The sequence below is a fragment of the Geotrypetes seraphini genome, chromosome 4 (assembly GCF_902459505.1).
Source record: "Geotrypetes seraphini chromosome 4, aGeoSer1.1, whole genome shotgun sequence".
In the NCBI taxonomy this organism is placed as follows: domain Eukaryota; kingdom Metazoa; phylum Chordata; class Amphibia; order Gymnophiona; family Dermophiidae; genus Geotrypetes; species Geotrypetes seraphini.
This window is the reverse complement of record NC_047087.1, coordinates 323500578-323520157: the sequence shown is the minus strand read 5'-3', so window position 1 is coordinate 323520157 and position 19580 is coordinate 323500578. Positions and strand designations below refer to the sequence as shown.

The following is a 19580-nucleotide window of genomic DNA, read 5'->3' as shown; positions in this document are numbered from 1 at the left end:
AACCTAATGTATTAATAACTGGACTGATCTACCTGTACTAGCAACTCTACTGAATTTCCATGTCAATCTGTCCATTGTAACTTCCTGGGTAACTGACCCAACATCTTGTAATGTAATCTGACCTTGAACTGAATAGGTAAAGGCGGAATAGAAAACCTGATTAACATAACATAACATTTGTCCACAGTTAAGAATACTCTGTGCTTCTCCCAGGCTTTACCCCTCACTCCTTCCTCACAGCTAAGGATCAACTGTGCTTATCTCAGACTTTAGCCCCTAATATCTACAGATCCTCTGTGATCATTCAGAATTTGCTGAATTCCACCAGATTTTGCTTTCTCTATCTCCTCGGAGAGGCTCTTGATGCTGCTACTGAGTCTATCCCCTTTGGTGGGTCATCCTTGCAGCACAGAAAGCTTTTCGGGAGCTTGGTGAGGGCTTGAAACCTTTTGTAAAGACTGTAGCTTTTTCTGAAATACTGCCTGCATATGGAAAGGAAGAGCAAAGAGTAAAAAACACAGAGGACTTTAATAGATGGCTCAAAGCCTGGTATCATCAAGAAGGCTTTAGGTACATAGGAGGATGGGAAATACATGGCAGGACAAGAAGCTATATTGCATTGATGGGCTACATATTGCTATAGCAGGAAAAAGAAACCTTGCGGAGAAATTTAGACAATATGTTTCTAGGCATTTAAACTAGAAGATGGGGGTGGTGTATGGTATGAAGGACAATTATAGAGACCACCCCTGGCAAAAGAAAAGATGTGATGGTAGTAAAGATTGCAACGTAAATAATATCAGCAACTCATTTCTTAGCATTGCAAAGGAAAGTGAAACGAAACAAAAATCTATACGAAAAAGGAGATTACCGCTGAAAAATAGCTGGAAAGCGATGACCATAAATGCTCGCAGTCTAAGCAACAAAGTTCATGATCTGCAAGCCCTGATGTTAGAGGCAGATCTGGATACTGTTGCTATCACAGAGACATGGTTCAGTGAATCCCATGGATGGGATGTACACATACTGGGATATAATATTTTTAGGAAGGACAGAGATAGTCAAAAAGGTGGAGGAGTAGTTCTCTATGTAAAGATCGATATCCAAGCGACCGAAATGCAAGGGATCTGGGAGATGAAGAAGCGATATGGATCGCTCTGAAAAGAAAAGATGGAACTTTTATTTACGTGGATGTAGTCTACAGACCTCTGACTCAATCACAACAAATTGATAAGGATCTGATTGTTGATATCCAAAAGTTTGGAAGGAAAGAGGAGGTTCTGCTGTTGGGAGATTTCAACCTGCCCGATGCGGATTGGAATGTTCCGTCTGTGGAATCGGAAAGAAGTAGGGAGACTGTGGATGCTTTTCAAGAGACTCTGCTCAGACAAATGGTGACGGAACCCATGAGGGAAAAAGCGATATTGGATCTGGTCCTCACAAATGGAGAGAGTATCTCTAATGTTTGAGTGGGTGCTCACCTGGGAAGGAAATGCAAGAAAGGCCGCTTCGATCTAGACGCAGAGGAGAAACATCGGTCCAAAACAACAGCCACGGCACTGAACTTCCGAAAAGGGAATTATGAAGGGATGGGACTCATGGTAAGGAAGAAGATTAAGAAGACGATAAGCACTGTAAAAACGCTAGAGCAAGCTTGATCCCTTTTTAAGGACACAGTCACCAAGACGCAAAATCTATATATATCGCGTTTCAACAAGGGATCAAAGAGGAAAAGAACAAAGAACTGGTGTGGCTCACTGTAGAGGTGAAGGAAGCGATCAGAGACAAGAAAACTTTGTTTAAGGAATGTAAAAGATAAAAAATGGACGAAAACTGGAATAAGCACAAACAACATCAACGCAGGTGCCATAAGGCCGTAAAAGGGGCCAAAAGGTACAATGAGGAAAAAATAGCCAAGGAGGTGAAGAACTTCAAACCGTTCTTTCGATATATTAAGGGGAAACGACCCATGAAGGGAGCGGTGGGACCGTTGGATGACCATGGAATAAAGGGAGCACTATAGGAGGACAAAGCAATCGCCGACAAACTGAACACATTTTTTGCGTCTGTATTTACCAAAGATTTACACAGCATACCAGAACCCATTAGGCTATATGCTGGAAATGAAGACAGAAAGCTGACAGGATTGACAGCCAGTCTAGAGGAGGTGCGTAGGCAGATTGATAGGCTTAAGAGCGATAAATCCCAGGGATCGGATGATATCCATCCGAGGGTCATCAAGGAACTGAAAGGGACCATAGCTGAACTGCTTCAACTAATAGCCAATCTGTTGATCAAATTGGGAAAGATACCGGAAGACTGGAAGGTGGCGAATGTTACGCCGATCTTCAAGAAAGGTTAGAGGGGAAATCCGGGAAACTATAGACCTGTGAGTCTGACCTCGGTACCGGGAAAGATGGTAGAGTCGCTGATAAAGGAACGCATCACTGAACACCTTGACGGACATGGGCTGATGAGGACCAGTCAGCACGGTTTTAGCAAAGGCAGATCGTGTTTGATGAACTTGCTGCACTTCTTTGAGGGAGTAAACAGACAGAAAGACAAGGGCGACCCGGTCAACATTGCATATCTGGATTTTCAGAAGGCGTTTGACAAGGTTCCGCATTAACCACTACTTCGGAAAATTGCGAGCCATGGAATCAAGGGTGAAATACTCATGTGGATTAAAAACTGGCTGGAGCATAGGAAACATAGAGTGGGGGTAAATGGACAATACTCGGACTGGAAGAGCATCACCAGTGCGATGCCGCAGGGCTTGGTGCTTAGACCCGTGCTCTTCAACATCTTTATAAACGATCTGAACATTTTTACGACGAGTGAGGTGATTAAATTTGCAGATGATACGAAGTTATTCAGAGTAGTGAAGACACAGGGGGATTGCGAAGATCTGCAATGTGACATAATCAGGCTCGAGGAATGGGCATCGACATGGCAAATGAGGTTCAACATGGATAAGTGTAAAGTGATACATGTAGTTAACAAAAATCTCATGCACGAATACAGGATGTCTGGGGCGGTATGAGACTTGGGAGTTATGATTGACAAGTCATTGAAGCCGTCCGCGCAGTGTGTGGCAGCGGTGAAAAGGGCGAACAGAATGCTAGGAATGATTAAAAAGGGGATCATGAACAGATCGGGGAAAGTTATCATGCCGCTGTACCTGGCCATGGTGCGCCCTAACTTGGAGTACTGCATCCAGCACTAGTCGCTGTACATCAGGGGTATCCAATGTCGGTCCTCGAGGGCCGCAATCCAGTCGGGTTTTTAGGATTTCCCCAATGAATATGCATGAGATCTATGTGCTTGCACTGCTTTCAATGCATATTCAGTGGGGAAATCCTGAAAACCCGACTGGATTGCGGCCCTCGAGGACCGACATTGGACACCCCTGCTGTACATGAAAAAGGACACGGTACTACTCGAAAGGGTCCAGAGAAGAGCAACTAAGATGGTTAAGGGGCTGGAGGAGTTGCCATACAGTGAAAGATTAGAGAAACTGGGCTTTTTCTCCCTCAAACAGAGGAGATTGAGAGGGGACATGATCAAAACATTCAAGGTACTGAGGGGACATGATCAAAACATTCAAGGTACTGTTTAGTAGATAAGGACAGGTTGTTCACCCTCTCCAAGGTAGGGAGAATGAGAGGGCACTCTCTAAAATTGAAAGGGGATAGATTCCCTACGAACGTAAGGAAGTTCTTCTTCACCCAGAGAGTGGTAGAAAACTGGAACACTCTTCCGGAGTCTGTCATAGGGGAAAACACCCTCCAGGGATTCAAGACAAAGTTAGACAAGTTCCTGCTGAACCAGAACGTACACAGGTAGGGCTAGTCTCAGTTAGGGCGCTGGTCTTTGACCAGAGGGCTGCCGCGTGAGCGGTCTGACCCAGCAGCGGCAATTCTTATGTTCAAATGGTTTGGTTTGATATAACGACTAAAGTGGAGAGAGGCCGCACAATACTTAAAGTCATAGATTTCAAATGTACGGACTTTAATGAAATAGGAGAGTACCTGAAGAAAAGATGGGAGGACATATGAGAAGTGGAAAGACAGTGGTCTAAGCTGAAAGGAGCAATAAAAATGGCTATGGACCTTTATGTGAAGAAAATAAATAAAAACAAGAGAAAAAGGAAACCGATATGGTTCTCCAAACTAGTGGCGGAGAAAATAAAGGCGAAAGAGTTGGCATTCGTGAAATATAAAAAAACCCAAGAAGATTAGTGCAGAAAGGATTATAGGGTGAAACTGAAAGAAGCCAAGAGAGAGATGCGTCTGGTAAAAGCACAGGCAGCAGAACAAATAGCTAAAACTGTAAAAAAAGGGAGACAAAAATTTTATTAGTGAAAGGAGGAAGATGAAAAATGGAATTGCTAAACAAAAAGATGCTGAGAACCGATATGTGGAGAGTGATGAGGAAAAAGCAAATGTGCTAAACAAATACTTCTGTTCTGTGTTCATGGAAGAAAATCCTGGAGAAGGACCGAGATTGTCTAGCAAAGTTAAGAACATAAGAAGCGCCATCTCCGGATCAGACCTTCGGTCCATCAAGTCCGGCGATCCGCACACACGGAGGCCCTGCCAGGTATACACCTGGTTTATTTTATAGCCAACCATACTTTATATGCCTCTCTCAAGGAGATATGCATCTAGTTTGCTTTTGAAGCCTAGGACTGTCGATTCTGCAATAATCTCCCCTGGGAGAGTATTCCAGATGCCAACCACTCTCTGTGTGAAGCAGAACTTTCTGACATTAGTCCTGAACTTGTCCCCCCTTAGCTTCATTTCATGTCCTCTTGTCCGTGTCAAATTGGACAATGTAAATAATCTTCTCTGCTCTATTTTGTCGATTCCTTTCAGTATTTTGAAGGTCTCGATCATATCCCCACGCAGTCTCCTTTTCTCAAGGGAGAACAATCCCAGTGTTTTAAGTCGATCCTCATATACCAGTTTCTCCATACCCTTCACTAGTTTGGTTGCTCGTCTCTGCACCCTCTCCAGCAGTTTTATATCCTTCTTTAGGTAGGGAGACCAATGTTGGACGCAGTATTCCAAGTGGGGTCTGACCATTGCCCTATAAAGCGGCATTATAACTTTCTCCGATCTACTCGAGATTCCTTTCTTTATCATGCCCAACATTCTATTTGCCTTCTTTGCCGCTGCCGCGCATTGTGCTGACGGCTTCAGGGTCCTATCTATCAGTACACCCAGATCCCTTTCTTGTACACTTTTTCCCAGACTTGCACCTGACATTCTGTACTCATATTCCTTATTCTTACTGCCTAAATGCATTACCTTGCATTTCTCCACGTTGAACTTCATCTGCCATTTCTCCGCCCATTTTTCTAACCGACACAAATCGCTCTGGAGTTCCTCACTATCCTCCTGCGATCTGATTGCCCGGCAGAGTTTTGTGTCATCTGCAAACTTGATGATCTCACTGGATGTTCCGTTTTCCAAGTCATTGATATAAATATTAAAAAGGATCGGTCCAAGTACTGAGCCCTGGGGTACACCACTAGTCACTATCTCCCAGTCGGAGAACTTCCCATTAATGCCCACTCTCTGCTTCCTGTTATCCAGCCATTTGCCTATCCATCTTTGTATATCTCCCTCTATGCCATGGCTTTGTAGTTTCCTGAGAAGTCTTTCGTGTGGAACTTTGTCGAACGCTTTCTGGAAGTCCAAGTATATTATGTCCACCGGCTTTCCACTATCAATTTGCTCGTTCACGGTCTCAAAGAATTGGAGTAAATTCGTCAAACACGATTTCCCTTTCCTGAATCCATGTTGACTGGGTTTCATCAAGTCGTGTGTGTCCAAGTGCTGAACTATGCTATCCTTGATCAGTGATTCAATCATCTTGCCTGGGACAGACGTAAGACTCACAGGTCTATAATTGCCCGGTTCTCCGGTTCTCATGGGAAAATGGAGTAGATTCTGCGCCGTTCACGGAGGAGTGTTTATGAGCAACTTGAAAAACTGAAGGTGGACAAAGCGATGGAACTTGATGGGATCCATCCAAGGATACTGAGGGAGCTCAGAGAGGTTCTGGCGGGTCCTATTAAAGACTTGTTCAACAAATCTCTGGAGACAGGAATGGTTCCTGGGGATTGGAGGAGAGCGGATGTGGTCCCTATTCAGCTACCATCACAGGGATGAAGCGGGAAACTACAGGCCGGTGAGCATCATTTCGGTTGTTGGAAAAATAATGGAAGTGTTGCTGAAAGAAAGGATAGTGTACTTCCTTGAATCTAATGGGTTACAGGATCCAAGGCAACATGGCTTTACAAAAGGTAAATCGTGCCAAACAAACCTGATTGAATTTTTTGATTGGGTGACCGGAGAGCTGGATTGAGGACATATGCTAGATGTAATTTACTTAGATTTCAGCAAAGCCTTTGATACGGTTCCTCATAGGAGGCTCTTGAACAAACATGAAGGGCTGAAGTTAGGACCCAAAGTGGTGAACTGGGTTAGAAACTAGCTGTCAGACAAACATCAGAGAGTGGTGGTTAATGGAAGTCGCTCAGAGGAAGGAAAGGTGAGTAGTGGAGTCCCTCAGGGTTCGGTGTTGGGGCCAATCCTGTTCAATATGTTTGTGAGTGACATTGCTGAAGGGTTAGAAGGAAAAGTTTGCCTTTTTGCGAATGATACCAAGACTTGTAACAGAGTCTAGACACTGAAGAGGGAGTGGAAAATATGAAAAAGGATCTGCAAAAGTTAGAGGAATGGTCTAATGCCTAGCAACTAAAATTCAATGCAAAGAAATGCAGAGTAATGCATTTGGGGATTAATAATCGGAAGGAACCGTATATGCTGGGAGGTGAGAAGCTGATATGCACGGACGGGAAGAGGGACCTTGGGGTGATAGTGTCCAAAGATCTAAAGGCGAAAAAACAGTGTGACAAGGCGGTGGCTACTGCCGGAAGGATGCTGGGCTGTATAAAGAGAGGCATAGCCAGTAGAAGGTGTTGATGCCCCTGTACAGGTCGTTGGTGAGGCCCCACTTGGAGTTTTGTGTTCAGTTTTGGAGACCATATCTGGTGAAGGACGTAAGAAGACTTGAAGCAGTCCAGAGGAGGGTGACGAAAATTATAGGAGGCTTGTGCCAAACGAAAGGAGGGACAGGGGAGATATGATTCAGATGTTCAAATACTTGAAGGGTATTTACGTAGAAGAAAATCTTTTCCACAGAAAGGAAAATGGTAAAACCAGAGGACATAATTTGAGGTTGAGGGGTGGTAGATTCAAGAGCAATGTTAGGAAATTCTACTTTATGGAGAGGGTGGTGGATGCCTGGAATGCGCTCCCGAGAGAGGTGGTGGAGAAGAAAACGGTGATGGGGTTCAAAGAAGCATGGGATGAACACAGAGGATCTAGAATCAGAAAATAATAATAAAAATTGAACTAAGGCCAGTACTAGGCAGACTTGCACGGTCTGTGTCTGTATATAGCTGTTTGGGGAAGGATGGGCCTGGGAGGGCTTCAATGGCTGGGAGGGTATAGATGGGCTGGAGTGAGATTTGACAGAGATTTCGACAGTTGAAACCAAAGCACAGTACCGGGTAGAGCTTTGGATTCTTGCCCAGAAATAGTTAAAAAAAAAATTTTAATTGAATCAGGAAGGACAGACTGGATGGACCATTTGGGTCTTTATCTGCCGTCATCTACTATGTTACTATATATCCTGACACACTGAACATTCTTTGAGAAAGAAATAACGAACAAGCAGTAGAGTAGACCTATCTTGTTGGTATATTAATGCCTTTCTGATCTCCTCTCATCTTGGGCCTCGTTTCATAGAGCTAATACTGGGACTCTGCATTGATCTGGCAGTCCTTTTCAGATCTGCCTCCATATACATCTTTTCACAGATTCAGCCTCCACAGTTGTACATAATATTCTAGGTGAGATCTAACCCGTGACCTCCTACACACATTTTACTATATAGGATTATCAAAGAAACTTAGATTAATCCATATTATAACTGATTTAAATTAGGAAAAAGCTAAAAGTACTACTAAAATTCCTCCTATGCCCAACAAATATATTTGGAGAGCATAACAGAGACTTAATATCCGTTATGCATGCAAACTATTCTCACAAGCAAAGTACACCAAGTAGAAATGACAAACTCCAAAGAGAAGAAACTTTTCCTGAAGACATTACCCATGCTCTTCATTATAGCTTCCTCCTCTGTGAGGGTGCTGAGTGGTACAGGAATTCCACTGCTAATGGTGGCTTCCACTTTAGAACTCATCCGGGAGACCAGAAAGTTCGGGATCAGCCTTCCTAGCATCTGCAGCAAGAAACAGAGATGATTATTAAGAGGAGATGCTCCTAAAGAAGGCTTGATGGACCTTTGATCTGCCCCAGTATGGCAGTTCTTATGTGAGCCAGGTCTAGGACAATCGAGCTAATATGACATCAGAGATAAGGTTGGCTTAGGCATTGGTGGAATGAGATTTTATGACATCGCAATCTGTGTTCTGGAATGTTGCTACTCTTTGGGTTTCTGCCTGGTTCTTGGGCACTGGGTTGGCCACTGTTGGAAACAGGATACTGGGCTTGGTGACCTTCAGTCTGTCCCATTATGGTAATTCTTATGTTTTTATGTGAGCCAAGTATAGGACAATCAAGACATTGTGACATCCCTGATGAGGTTGGCTCTTAGGCATTAGTGGAATGAGGCATTATGACCTTATAATTTCAGCTCTGGAATGTTGCTACCCTTTGGGTTTCTGCCTGGTACTTGGGACCTGGGTTTGCCACTGTTGGAAACAGGCTACTGGGCTTGATGGACCTTTGATCTGTTCCAGTATAGATATTCTTATGCGAGCCAAGTCTAGGACAGCCGAGCCATTGTGACATCACTGCTGAGGATGGCTCTTAGGCACTGGTGGAATGAGGCATTATGACTTCACAATCTCAGTTCTGGAATATTGTTACTCTTTGGGTTTCTGCCTGATACTTGGGACCTGGGTTGGCAACTGTTGGAAACAGGACACTGGGCTTGGTGGACCTTCAGTCTTTCCCAGTATGGCAATTCTTATGTTCTTAAGATAGCAACACACCGTGCAAACAGAGCTTTGGATGAGAATTACTGGCGAGTCAGGAATGTAGCATGAGCTCTCTTTTCTTCAATGTCTATATCAGAGATCCTAAGCCCCAGCAGTAAAACTAAATGGACTTAGAAGCCAATGCATTAGCTGCATGCTGATGGCTTCTAACGCAAATGTAATCTTAAAAGTTTTACTTATTGACACAGCAAGCTAATTATATGCAGATCTGAAGTGAGCTAATTAGGGCGAACACAATGGTTACATGTGCACAAAGCTCTGTGCTGAAGACAGAGAACAGAGGGAGAGGAGCAGAGGGTTTAGGAGGAAAGAGGAACAGCTCAGTCTTGGACATACCATGTTTCCCCCAAAATAAGACCTAGTATGATTTTCGGGGTAGGTCTTAATATAAGCCCTACCCCAATCCTGGATTTGCTGGCAGTAGCGCTTCCCCCCGCCGTCAAACCCCCGCTGACACTCCATCCTTCCATCCGAACCCCATTGATCGCGAGCCCTTCATACCTCCCTCCAGAGCAGCATCGGCCGGCAACACTCTAAACAGGCTGCTTCGCAGCCTTCTCTCATTGGGGAATTCCCAATATCATCAGTAACACGGCACACAGAAGGTCCCAATGAGAGAAGGCCGCGAAGCAGCCTATTTAGAGTGCTACCGGCCGATGATGCTCTAGAGGGAGGTATATAAGGCTCGCAGTTGGTGAGGTTCAGATAGGATGGAGGGTCAGCAGGGGTTCGGCTGCGCGGTGGGGACGGGTGCTCAAAGGTTCTGTTGCAGAAGAGATGGGAAGGATGGAAGCTGGGCAAGGGTTCTGCTGCACAGGGGGATGGAAGGGAGGGACAGAAAGATGCTGCAGAGGAAAGGCACAAGGGAATGGGGGAGGGGGATAGAGAAAAGAAAGAGGAAAAATTGGGGTGAAGGAGAAGAAGGGAAAGATGATCATGTACAAGAAAAAAATAAGCACTACTCCGAAAATAAGACCTAGTACATTTTTTGGGCCCAAAATTAAAATGATACTGTTTTATTTTCAGGGAAACATGGTATTTAGTTTCAGATGATGGTAGGACATCCAGGCAGCAATGTCAGCCAAACATAGGGTTACCAGACGTTCGGATTTCCCCAAACATGTCCTCCTTTGCCTGGGTTTTTTAAAAGCTTGGAACAAATCACTGTCGGGCAGCAGCGCATCCGCGCATGTGTGGATGTGCTCTTGTTCAATGAGAGCAGGCAGCAGGGAACATGGGCTGGGGTTAGGGTGTAATGGGGCAGAGATTGGTGGAATTGGGTGGGTCTAGGGTAACCCTAGCCAAACAGGCAGAGACTTTTTCTTGGACTTTAGGTGAAATTTCAGTTGTAGGGAGGTAGATCTGGGATTCATCAGCATATAGGTCAGCGATGGCGAACCTATGGCACGCGTGCCAGCTGTGGCACACGAAGGCCTTGCAGCTGGCACGCGGGAAGGTCCGCAATTAAGATATGCGGCGCGACGGGAGGCGAGTGTGCCAGTGTCTGCTTTGCAGCTCACCTGGCAACAGGGCCGGACTGGCCATTGGGAGGACCGGGCATTGTCCCGGTGGGCCGCAGCCCATCCTCCTGTGCTGGCTGCAGTCCTGTGAGTGGATGTTTAGCCTGCTTGTCTTCCCCTTAGTTCCTATGAGCCAGGCAGTGTGTGAGGGGGAAGTGGGGGGAGGAAGAGAAGCTTCACACTGAGTCTGTCACAGGAACTCAGTGAGGCTGTAGTGTGACTCCACATGTGACATCTGTAATCAGGAACAGTTCCTAGTGCTCCCATGCTAGAGAGGTGAGGATATGGGGGGATGTTAATGTGTCTAATAATGTGCTCCTCTGTAAAAACCTCTGTATCTTCCATGGGGGACATGCTAAATTCGAGGAAATAAAAAAGCTGCTTATGATGATTGCATAGAGAAGTTCAGTAAGCTGAGAGGAGGGCTGGGCTCTCTGTGAACAACCAACACACTAATCCTCTGCGCTGTACCTTATGGAAAACTCAATATAGCAAAAAACAGTAAAATGTATATGTGGCCCTTCACAGTGCTTTTGTAAACATCCAATAATGAAAAATAAAAGTCCTTTTCCCATGCACTCAGGTCACCTCTTAATTAGTTGTTATTGTGATGAATCCAATGTTGTATAGTCATTAATGCGATTAATCCAGTTTGCAGGTCATTTTATTTGGGGAATCGCAGTCACTTCTCCAATACATCAAGACTACAAATAAAACATCTCTTCTTAGTCCTCTGCTGACACATAAACCTCCAGCTCACTAAGGTTGGACATTGCTGAGCTGCCTCTTGTTATCCGGATTTTTCATTGTAAAAAGCACGGACCCCATGGTTTGGTTTTATTGATAAGCGCTTGTCATTTTTGTTTCAAAGGTGAGAGTCTGTCATTGCTTTTATAGAACACTAGTCGTTAAGCCCGTTACATTAACGGGTGCTAGAATTTATGTCTGTCTGTATTTTTCTTTCTGTCTCTTTCCTCCCTCCATTTCCCTGTGTAGCGCTGTCTCTTGCTTTCTTCCTCAGTCTGCACTCTCAAGCTGTAACATTACTGCTTAGCTTTTTCTCCCTGCAAGCATCTCTGCTCTCTTTCTCATCCCCAGTCTCTTTGCTATTTTTCTCTTCTTGCAGGGGTCTCTGCTCTCCTTTCTCTATATGTTCCTGATTCCTGCAAACTTCTGTTTTCTCTGTATGCTCTTGATCCTGTGTTTCCCTGTAGGTGTCTTTTCCCTTTTTTTTTTTTTTTTATTCCTTCTTCATGTATGGTTGATTTATTAAAAGTTTTTTATTTTTCCTATTTGTTGCATGCCTGTCTCCTTGGCCGCTGTATGTTTCTAATTTTTTGCTTTGTGTGTTTGTTTGTGTTTTTTTGCTGATTGTCTACTTGGTCGCTGTCAGTCTGTCTGTCTCATTGGCTGCTGTATGTCTGTATGCCTTTTTTTCAGGCTAACTCCTTGGCCACTGTATGTCTGGAAGGTTTTTTTTCCTGAATTTATCCTTGGGCATTGTAATTTTTATTTTTTTTCTGTTTGTCTCCTTGGCTGTTTGTATTTTTTTGCTGTCTCTCTGTCTGTCTACTTGGACGCTGTATGTAAGTAAGTATGTCTGTCTCCTTGGCTGCTGTATGTCTGTTTGTCATTTTTTTTCCTGTGTCTCTCTCTCCTTGTCCTCTGTGTTTTGTTATTTTTTCAATCTGTCTCTTTAGCCCCCTGTCCTTCTGTGAGTGTCTGTGTGTGTCTCTCTCTCTCTCCTTGTCCTCTGTGTTTTGTTATTTTGTCAATCTGTGTCTTTAGCCCCCTGTCCTTCTGTGACTGTCTGTGTGTCTCTCTCTACTTGTGCACTGTTGTTTGTTTGTTTTTTTCAATCTCTCTTTAGCTCCTGATCCCCTCTCACTGACCCTTGCGCGACTGCATGTAATTCCGGTTAGGTTTCCATGGCAACCCTGCTCGCGGGTCTGTGAGTGTAGGGCCGTCTTGTCGGGTCTGGCGGCGCCGGGTTGGGAAGAGTCCTGGCTCCTTTTTTGGTTTGGGCCCGTGCAGAGGGGCTCAACAGCGCACAACCACCTTTCCTTCCCTCCCTCCATCAGGTGCAGTGCAGCTCCACCAATGTTAAAAGCAGCCGCGTCGAAATCGGAGCCCTGCCACTGCCGTAGCACTTTCCCCTCTGCCTTGGTCCCGCCCCTTCTCTGACATTTGGGACCGCGGCAGAGGGAACGTGTTACGGTGGCGGCAGGGCTCCAATTTCAAAGCAGCTGCTTTTAACATAGGCAGAGCTGAACTGTACCTGATGGAGGAAGGGAAGGAACGGTGGGGCAAATTTGGTCAACGTCAGGAATTGTTTGGCGGACCAAGCACCGTGAAACCGTGAGGAAGGCCACCGCAGCCTCGCAGCTAGGTAGGGGGACAACAATGGCGCTTATGCTCAAGCCCCCGCCGCAGCTCCTCTCTCGATCCTGGTGCGGTTCGAGAGAGGATTCGTGGTGGCGGCTTGAGCATAAGCGCAATTGTTGTCCAAGTTGCCGAGTTTGGTGACGTAAACCCGCGCATGCGCATTAAAAAAAACGCGACGGATCAGGGAACATGTTTTTTTTAGTGCGCATGCGCGTCCTACCATTTTATTATATTAGATTAAAGTTTGAACATATCGCACGATTATCTTTCCTGTGCATCTTCCTTTAAATTACATTGTGCTTCTGCATTTTAGCCCTGCCCCTGGACTTCAATGGGCGGGGCCTGCGTGAGGTCATGTGATTGGGCTGCTCAACCTAAAATGCCCGGGCCTATTTTTTGTCCCAGTCCGGCCCTGCCTGGCAATGTGTTCCTCGCGGCTGCCTGAACCGCCGCGGGGCTGTGAGAAGCAAAGTCTCACTCCCCGCCTCTGAACCCGCCCAGGTACTCGCCTACAGCAACGAGCGTTCTTCTGTCACGCCCTCCCACCCTGGCGGGAGACTTGAGGAGAACAGGAGACGCAATCTGCATTCTACATAATTTATTATTAGGTAAACTTCTACTTTGCCCTACCTGTGCTGCTTAAGTTTAATTGGACCAATAATACTAATGTTAATTATAAACTTACCTGGGCTCCTTTTTAAAAACCTATTAAATTATCTGGCTATTTGTCTAGGTGTCCAGGATAGGGTTGCACAAGTCCGGTTTTCACCCGGACAGTATATTTTTTGACCAAAACGGATGTCTACAATTAGTAAAATTCCCCAATCACATATTTTTTTATGGGGACGGATTTGTATACAGCACTTCATTAGATTTTTTTTATTATACAAATTTTATCTTTTTGTAGACTTGAAGTCTTGAACAAAGAAAATGAGTACAGCAAAAAAAAAGCAAAAACAGATAGTGGAAGACCATTCCAAGAGGCCTAGACAGAGACATATGGAGTGATTGAACGCAGTGGGAAAGCATTGTGTATTATGTGTAATGAAAGTGTTGTGTCTCGCACATCAAGTGTCAAACGTCACTTTGAGACCAACCATAACAGTGTTGCTGAACTTGGTTTAGCTCAAAGAAAAGAGTTCCTTGTAGGAAAATTAAAGAAATATCACTCCCAGTCTCTTAATTTTAGCAACTATCTTTCAAAAACTAATCATCTTACAGTTGCCAGCTTTCAAATTTCACTGTGCATGGCAAAACATGGTAAGCCCCTCTCTGATGGAGATTTTATCAAAAAGGCAATTTTGGCTGGGAGTAATTCACTCTTCCATGATTTCCAAAACAAGGATAAAATTGTGCAGCGCATCTCTGAGATGCCGCTAAGCAGAAATACTGCAAAAGATAGGGTTCTGGGAATGGCTGCTGATGTTAGTCAACAGCTTACTTGCGACTTACAAAAAGCACCCTTCTACTCCATGTGCTTGGATGAAAGTACAGATATTACTAACCATGCAAGACTAGCGCTCATTTTGCGTCATGCTACTGGTGATATCATGAGAGAAGAGCTGGTAAAACTGCTGTCTTTGCCTGGAAGAACACAAGGGATAGATATCCACAATGCTTTGATGGAGGCTTTTTCATCACTAGACATAAGTCCAGAAAAAGTGGTTTCAGTTACTAGCGATGGAGCACCTAGCATGGTGGGGACAACATCAGGATTCATTCATTTCTTTGCTAAGGAAGCAAAACATCCACTGATTCAATTTCACTGCATAATACATCAAGAGGCTCTCTGCGCCAAAGAAAGCAGCAAAAAACTTGACGATGTCCTCAAAGATGTAACAAAAATGGTGAACTTCATCATGGCGCGTGCTCTTAATTTTCAACAATTTCAAGCCCTTCTTGATGAGGTTCAGGCACAATATAACACTTTACTGATGTACAATAATGTCCGGTGGCTGAGCAGAGGACGAGTGTTAGAGAGATTTGTGGCCTGCTTGGAAGAAGTTAGGCTATTTATGAACGAAAAGGGGGAAGACTATCCTCAACTCACCAACATGGCCTGGCTTACCAACCTCATGTTCTTTACAGATTTTACTAACCACTTTAATGTACTAAACAAAAAATTACAAGGCATGGGAAAAACAGCAGAAAGCATGTTTAGTGACATCAAAGCTTTTGAGAGAAAATTGCATGTTTTTGAAAAAGACCTTGAGAGTGGACAGCTAAAATATTTTCCCAACCTAAAAATATATTTGGATAATTCTACAACATTTGTGGACAGTCATAAAAAACATCAGGAAATCCACAAAGCATATTCCACCATTGTAGCCGAAGCAAAGGAGAATTTTAGTAAAAGATTTCCTCAGTTCCGTAAGATGGAGACAACCCTTTCATTTATAACTTCCCCAGAAAAGTCCACATTTGAAGATCTTGATCTTTCCTGCTTACAGTGGTTGGATATTCAAAATTTGGAAAAGGAGCTACTGGAATTTCAAGAAAGCTCTATCTGGAAAAGTAAATTCAATGACTTGCGTGCGGCTCTTGAACGTATTGAGTGTGAAAGGGTGACAAATGAAATCACTGCTAGCAGTTCTGAAAATGAAATCCTAAAAGCGTGGAATTCTCTGCCAGACAATTTTAAGTCCATGAAAGCACTTGGGATTGCTCTTCTTACTTTGTTTGGGTCATCCTATGCTTGTGAGCAGCTGTTTTCGGCTTTGAATCATATAAAATCTGATGCTAGAAACAGATTAACGGATGACATGAGTGCTGCATGTGTTGCTCTGAAATTAACGCACTATGAGCCAAGGATTGACAAGTTATCAGCATGCATGCAACAACAAAAATCACATTAATTTTTTTCAGAGCATGCCCAATGCATATGTTTACATGAAGCAGTGTTTTCAGTTTGCAGTTAAGACACTTTCTAAGTTATTTAAATATTATTTAAAGATGTTATTTAAAAAAGGGACTTTACATGGCCCTGTTGTATTCCAATCTGGAATTTCCAATAAAAACGGTTGGTTTAATTGAAAGCTCTTTTGTTTTCTTTACATCATATTATTAGAAATGTAATGATTTAACTATTTTCTAATTTGATTGTAAATTTTACAAAAAAACATGTATAGACTCTTTGGGAATACACACCGAGTCTTGACACAGTTAACAGTTTTAAGAAGTTTATCTTTTTTTTTACTCAGGATACATTTGACATGTTATGTGAATAATACATTTAAAATATATTGTGTAACTGAATCAAATTCTTCCTAAATTCATTAAATTGAATGAAATCATTAAAACATTATAAATTGCCAATAAATTGAAATGAAAACCAAAGGATTGTGAATCAAATTGATTCTCTGACAATACAAAGATTCCAACCTTTAAAAATGATGTTACATAGTTCAGGCAACTTTATAAAGAGTTTTTAGATGCTAAAATCTTGTTATTAAGGTTTAATTGACGTGCTGGCACTTTGAGGAAATTCTTTGGTTTTGTGCGGCAGTTTGGGCACTCGGGCTTAAAAAGGTTAGCCATCACTGATATAGGTGAAACTGGAAGGCATGGGAGGAGATCAGGGCACCGAGGGAAGAGGTGTAGAAAGAGAAGAGGTCTTAAGACAGAACCCTGTGGTACATTAGCGGGATAGCAGTAGGGAAGGACCCACCAACACATACTCTAAAGCGGTGGTTCCCAACCCTGTCCTGGAGGACCATCAGGCCAATCGGGTTTTCAGGCTAGCCCTAATGAATATGCATGACAGAGTTTTGCATATAATGGAAGTGACAGGCATGCAAATCTGCTCCATGCATATTCATTAGGGCTATCCTGAAAACCCAATTGGCCTGGTGGTCCTCCAGGAAAAGGTTGGGAACTACTGCTTTAAAGGTGCAATAGGTCGGAGAAGTAGGAGGTAAATGTTAATTTCTTTGATGCTCTCAAACTCTGCCAGTGACAGATCTGTGAAGTGTGCTGTGCCGGGAGTTGTATGACCAGCAGTAAAATATGACTGTTTGCTATCAGGCTGCTTCAGACACTTTTCTATCTCTTAAATTTGTTTTATTTTATTTTTTATTTTCTTTCATTATTTTTATTTCTTTGATTTTTGCTCTTGGATTGCTCTAGATTGTAAGCCTTTGGAACAGAAAGGGTAGGTTTTCTCAAGTACCTAATTTCATTTTAGTTTGATACATTGTAAACTGCTTAGGTCAGTAAAATGCAGGAGCGGTATATCTAGGTGACCATACGTCCCGTTTTTAGATCCCCGTCCCGTTTTCCTCACACACAGCTTCAGGATGCCGAAATGTCCCGCTTTCATGACAGCGTCCCAAAGATGTGCGCGGGGACAACGGGACAGGCGTTCACTTACTGTCCCTCCCTGCCTTGCAAAAAAAAAAAAAAAAGCCTCCCTCCAACGCCAGATTCAAATGCCCCTGGTACGCCTCCCTCCTTACGTCCCTGCTGCTGCTGCTGATAATCGCCGCCCAGAAGCCTTCTTCCCGACATCAATTCTGACGTCGGAGAGGACGTTCTGGGCCAGGCAGGCAGCGATTGACGTCGGGAAAAATGCTTCTGGGTGGCGATTAGCAGCAGCAGGGAGGTAAGGAGAGAGGCTGGCAATTAGTAGCAGCGGCGGCGGAATGGGGGGAAGGAAGGAGGGAGGCTTTTTTTTCTTGTGCGGCAGGGAGGGAAGGAGGTAGACAGGCAAGCAGGCTGGCTTTGGCATGGCAGGGAGGTAGGTAGGCAGGCTGGCTTTGGGGGTTGGGGTGGGACAAAGTCTGGAAGACAGTGAGGGGGACATGGGAAAGAGGCACTGGGGGCACTAAGGAATAGGAAGGAGGCACTGAGGGCACTAAGGAGATAGGAATGAGGCACTGAGGACATAGGAAGGAGGCACTGGGGGTATTAAGGACATAGGAATGAGGCACTGGGGGCGCTAAGGACATGGGAAGGAGGCACTGGGGGCACTAAGGACATGGGAAGGGGCACTGAGGGCATAGGAAGGAGGCACTGGGAGCACCAAGGACATAGGAAGGGGCACTAAGGACATAGGAAGGATGCACTGGAGGCACTAAGGACACGGGAAGGAGCACTGAGGACATAGGAAGGAGGCACTGGGAACACCAAGGACATAGGAAGGGGCACTAAGGACATAGGAAGGAGGCACTAAGGACACAAGGGGCACTAAGGACATAGGAAGGAGGCACTGAGGACATAGGAAGGAAGGAAGGAGGGAATAGAAAGGGACAATTGTTGGGTCTGAGTGCAGAAAGAAAGAAAGGATACACAGTCAGAAGGAAACGCAACCAGACTCATGAAATCACCAGACAGCAAAGGTAGGAAAAATGATTTTATTTTCAATTTAGTGATCAAAATGTGTCAGTTTTAAGAATTTATATCTGCTGTCTATATTTGTCTATTTTTCTATAATTACTGAGGTGACATTGTATATTTTAAAGTCATCTGCCTTGACATCTTTGACAAACCCCTAAATATAAATGATAATTAACATTTTCTACGTGTATAGTGTGCTTTGTGGTTTGTTTTTAGAAAAATGTATGGTTACCATTATGAATTAATAAGATATTATGTGTACACGAAAAACGAATGGAAGAAATTGGGGGCGGGGCTGGGGGCGGGACTGACAATTAATTGACGTCCCCTTTTGTAAGGTATATCAGATCTTAAACAAACATAAACCAAGAGAGGACAGACTCACAGAATGTCAATCGAGGAGAATGAATCTGGTGTCCTTCAGGTTGCTGGAGGAAAAATGAGGCCAGTGGGAAAAAAGGGTTTTCCCGGACATCTGGTAACCCTAGTTGGGGGTCAGCACGCCACCCACAGCGCATGCTCACTAATTTCGCATTCCATTGAGGGCCTCTTGGTGTTCTTTGAGGGCAAATACCACTGGGGGGCTCTTCCTCAAGGTGCACAAGAAGCAACAGCCCGACCCACTAATCCCAGCATGCACTCAGCCAGCGCTCTCTCCCTCACCTGCACACGAGCAGACAGCACAACAGCCGCCGCCATTTTTGTCACCAGACAGAGTGAAGGAGGGGAGCCCTCTGCGTTCCGAGCCTCCACCTGGATTTGCCCCGGAAGTGCGCGGCCTCCCAATGCGGGGAGACGCCGGCCGTCAATTTATCTTCGCCAATAGAATGGGCAGGGTGGCCGCGCATGCTCAGAGAGCGCTCGGCTAGACCCTGCTTCGGCCAGTGGCGGCGGCTAGAGGCGACGAGAGGCTCGCTGGCGAACACTTCAGACCGACGCTCGTGCTGAGGAATCGGAATCGGAATGAAGCCCCACACGACACCTAGGAACCGGTAACGGTAGGACACACAGAGCGGGGCTGCGACGTACGCTCTGACGTCACGGGGGGAGGGAAAAGGCCGGCCTCGAGAACAATAATAACAAGAGCCATGAGAAAGAAACTGTTACGTCCAGCGCGAGCACCAACACAGCAGGGGCGGGACTCGTACAATAGGACACCGCCAAGGCGCGTGGCCTTGACCCTCACGTGCACGTACACGGTGCATCTGGAATGACTCGCGTGCAGGTGTGGGATATTAGGC

The 19580-nt window shown here is 44.7% G+C and overlaps 2 protein-coding genes across 7 annotated transcripts in view; one reads left to right on the top strand and one right to left on the bottom strand.

The window, feature by feature from the left end:
* The window catches only part of ACADSB (acyl-CoA dehydrogenase short/branched chain), a 156293-nt gene extending 137118 nt beyond the window's left edge, over window positions 1-19175 (bottom strand). For 2 of the 4 annotated variants that reach the window (XM_033940992.1, XM_033940994.1), the window contains exons 1-2: window positions 19003-19175; window positions 8190-8319 (exon numbers count right to left, since the gene is read on the bottom strand). In XM_033940992.1, coding sequence (XP_033796883.1) covers window positions 8190-8319; window positions 19003-19038 — 166 coding nt within the window. In that variant the 5' untranslated portion in view covers window positions 19039-19175. Of the gene's footprint in view, window positions 1-8189; window positions 8320-18724; window positions 18861-19002 lie in introns of those variants that run through there. The other 2 variants (XM_033940993.1, XM_033940996.1) reach the window with 2 other exon arrangements.
* A 4-nt stretch (window positions 19176-19179) lies between these two features.
* The window catches only part of IKZF5 (IKAROS family zinc finger 5), a 113677-nt gene continuing 113276 nt past the window's right edge, over window positions 19180-19580 (top strand). Inside the window, exon 1 of one of the 3 annotated variants that reach the window (XM_033940998.1) lies at window positions 19180-19331. The gene's annotated coding sequence lies outside the window, so the exon portion shown is untranslated. Of the gene's footprint in view, window positions 19338-19421; window positions 19565-19580 lie in introns of those variants that run through there. The other 2 variants (XM_033940997.1, XM_033940999.1) reach the window with 2 other exon arrangements.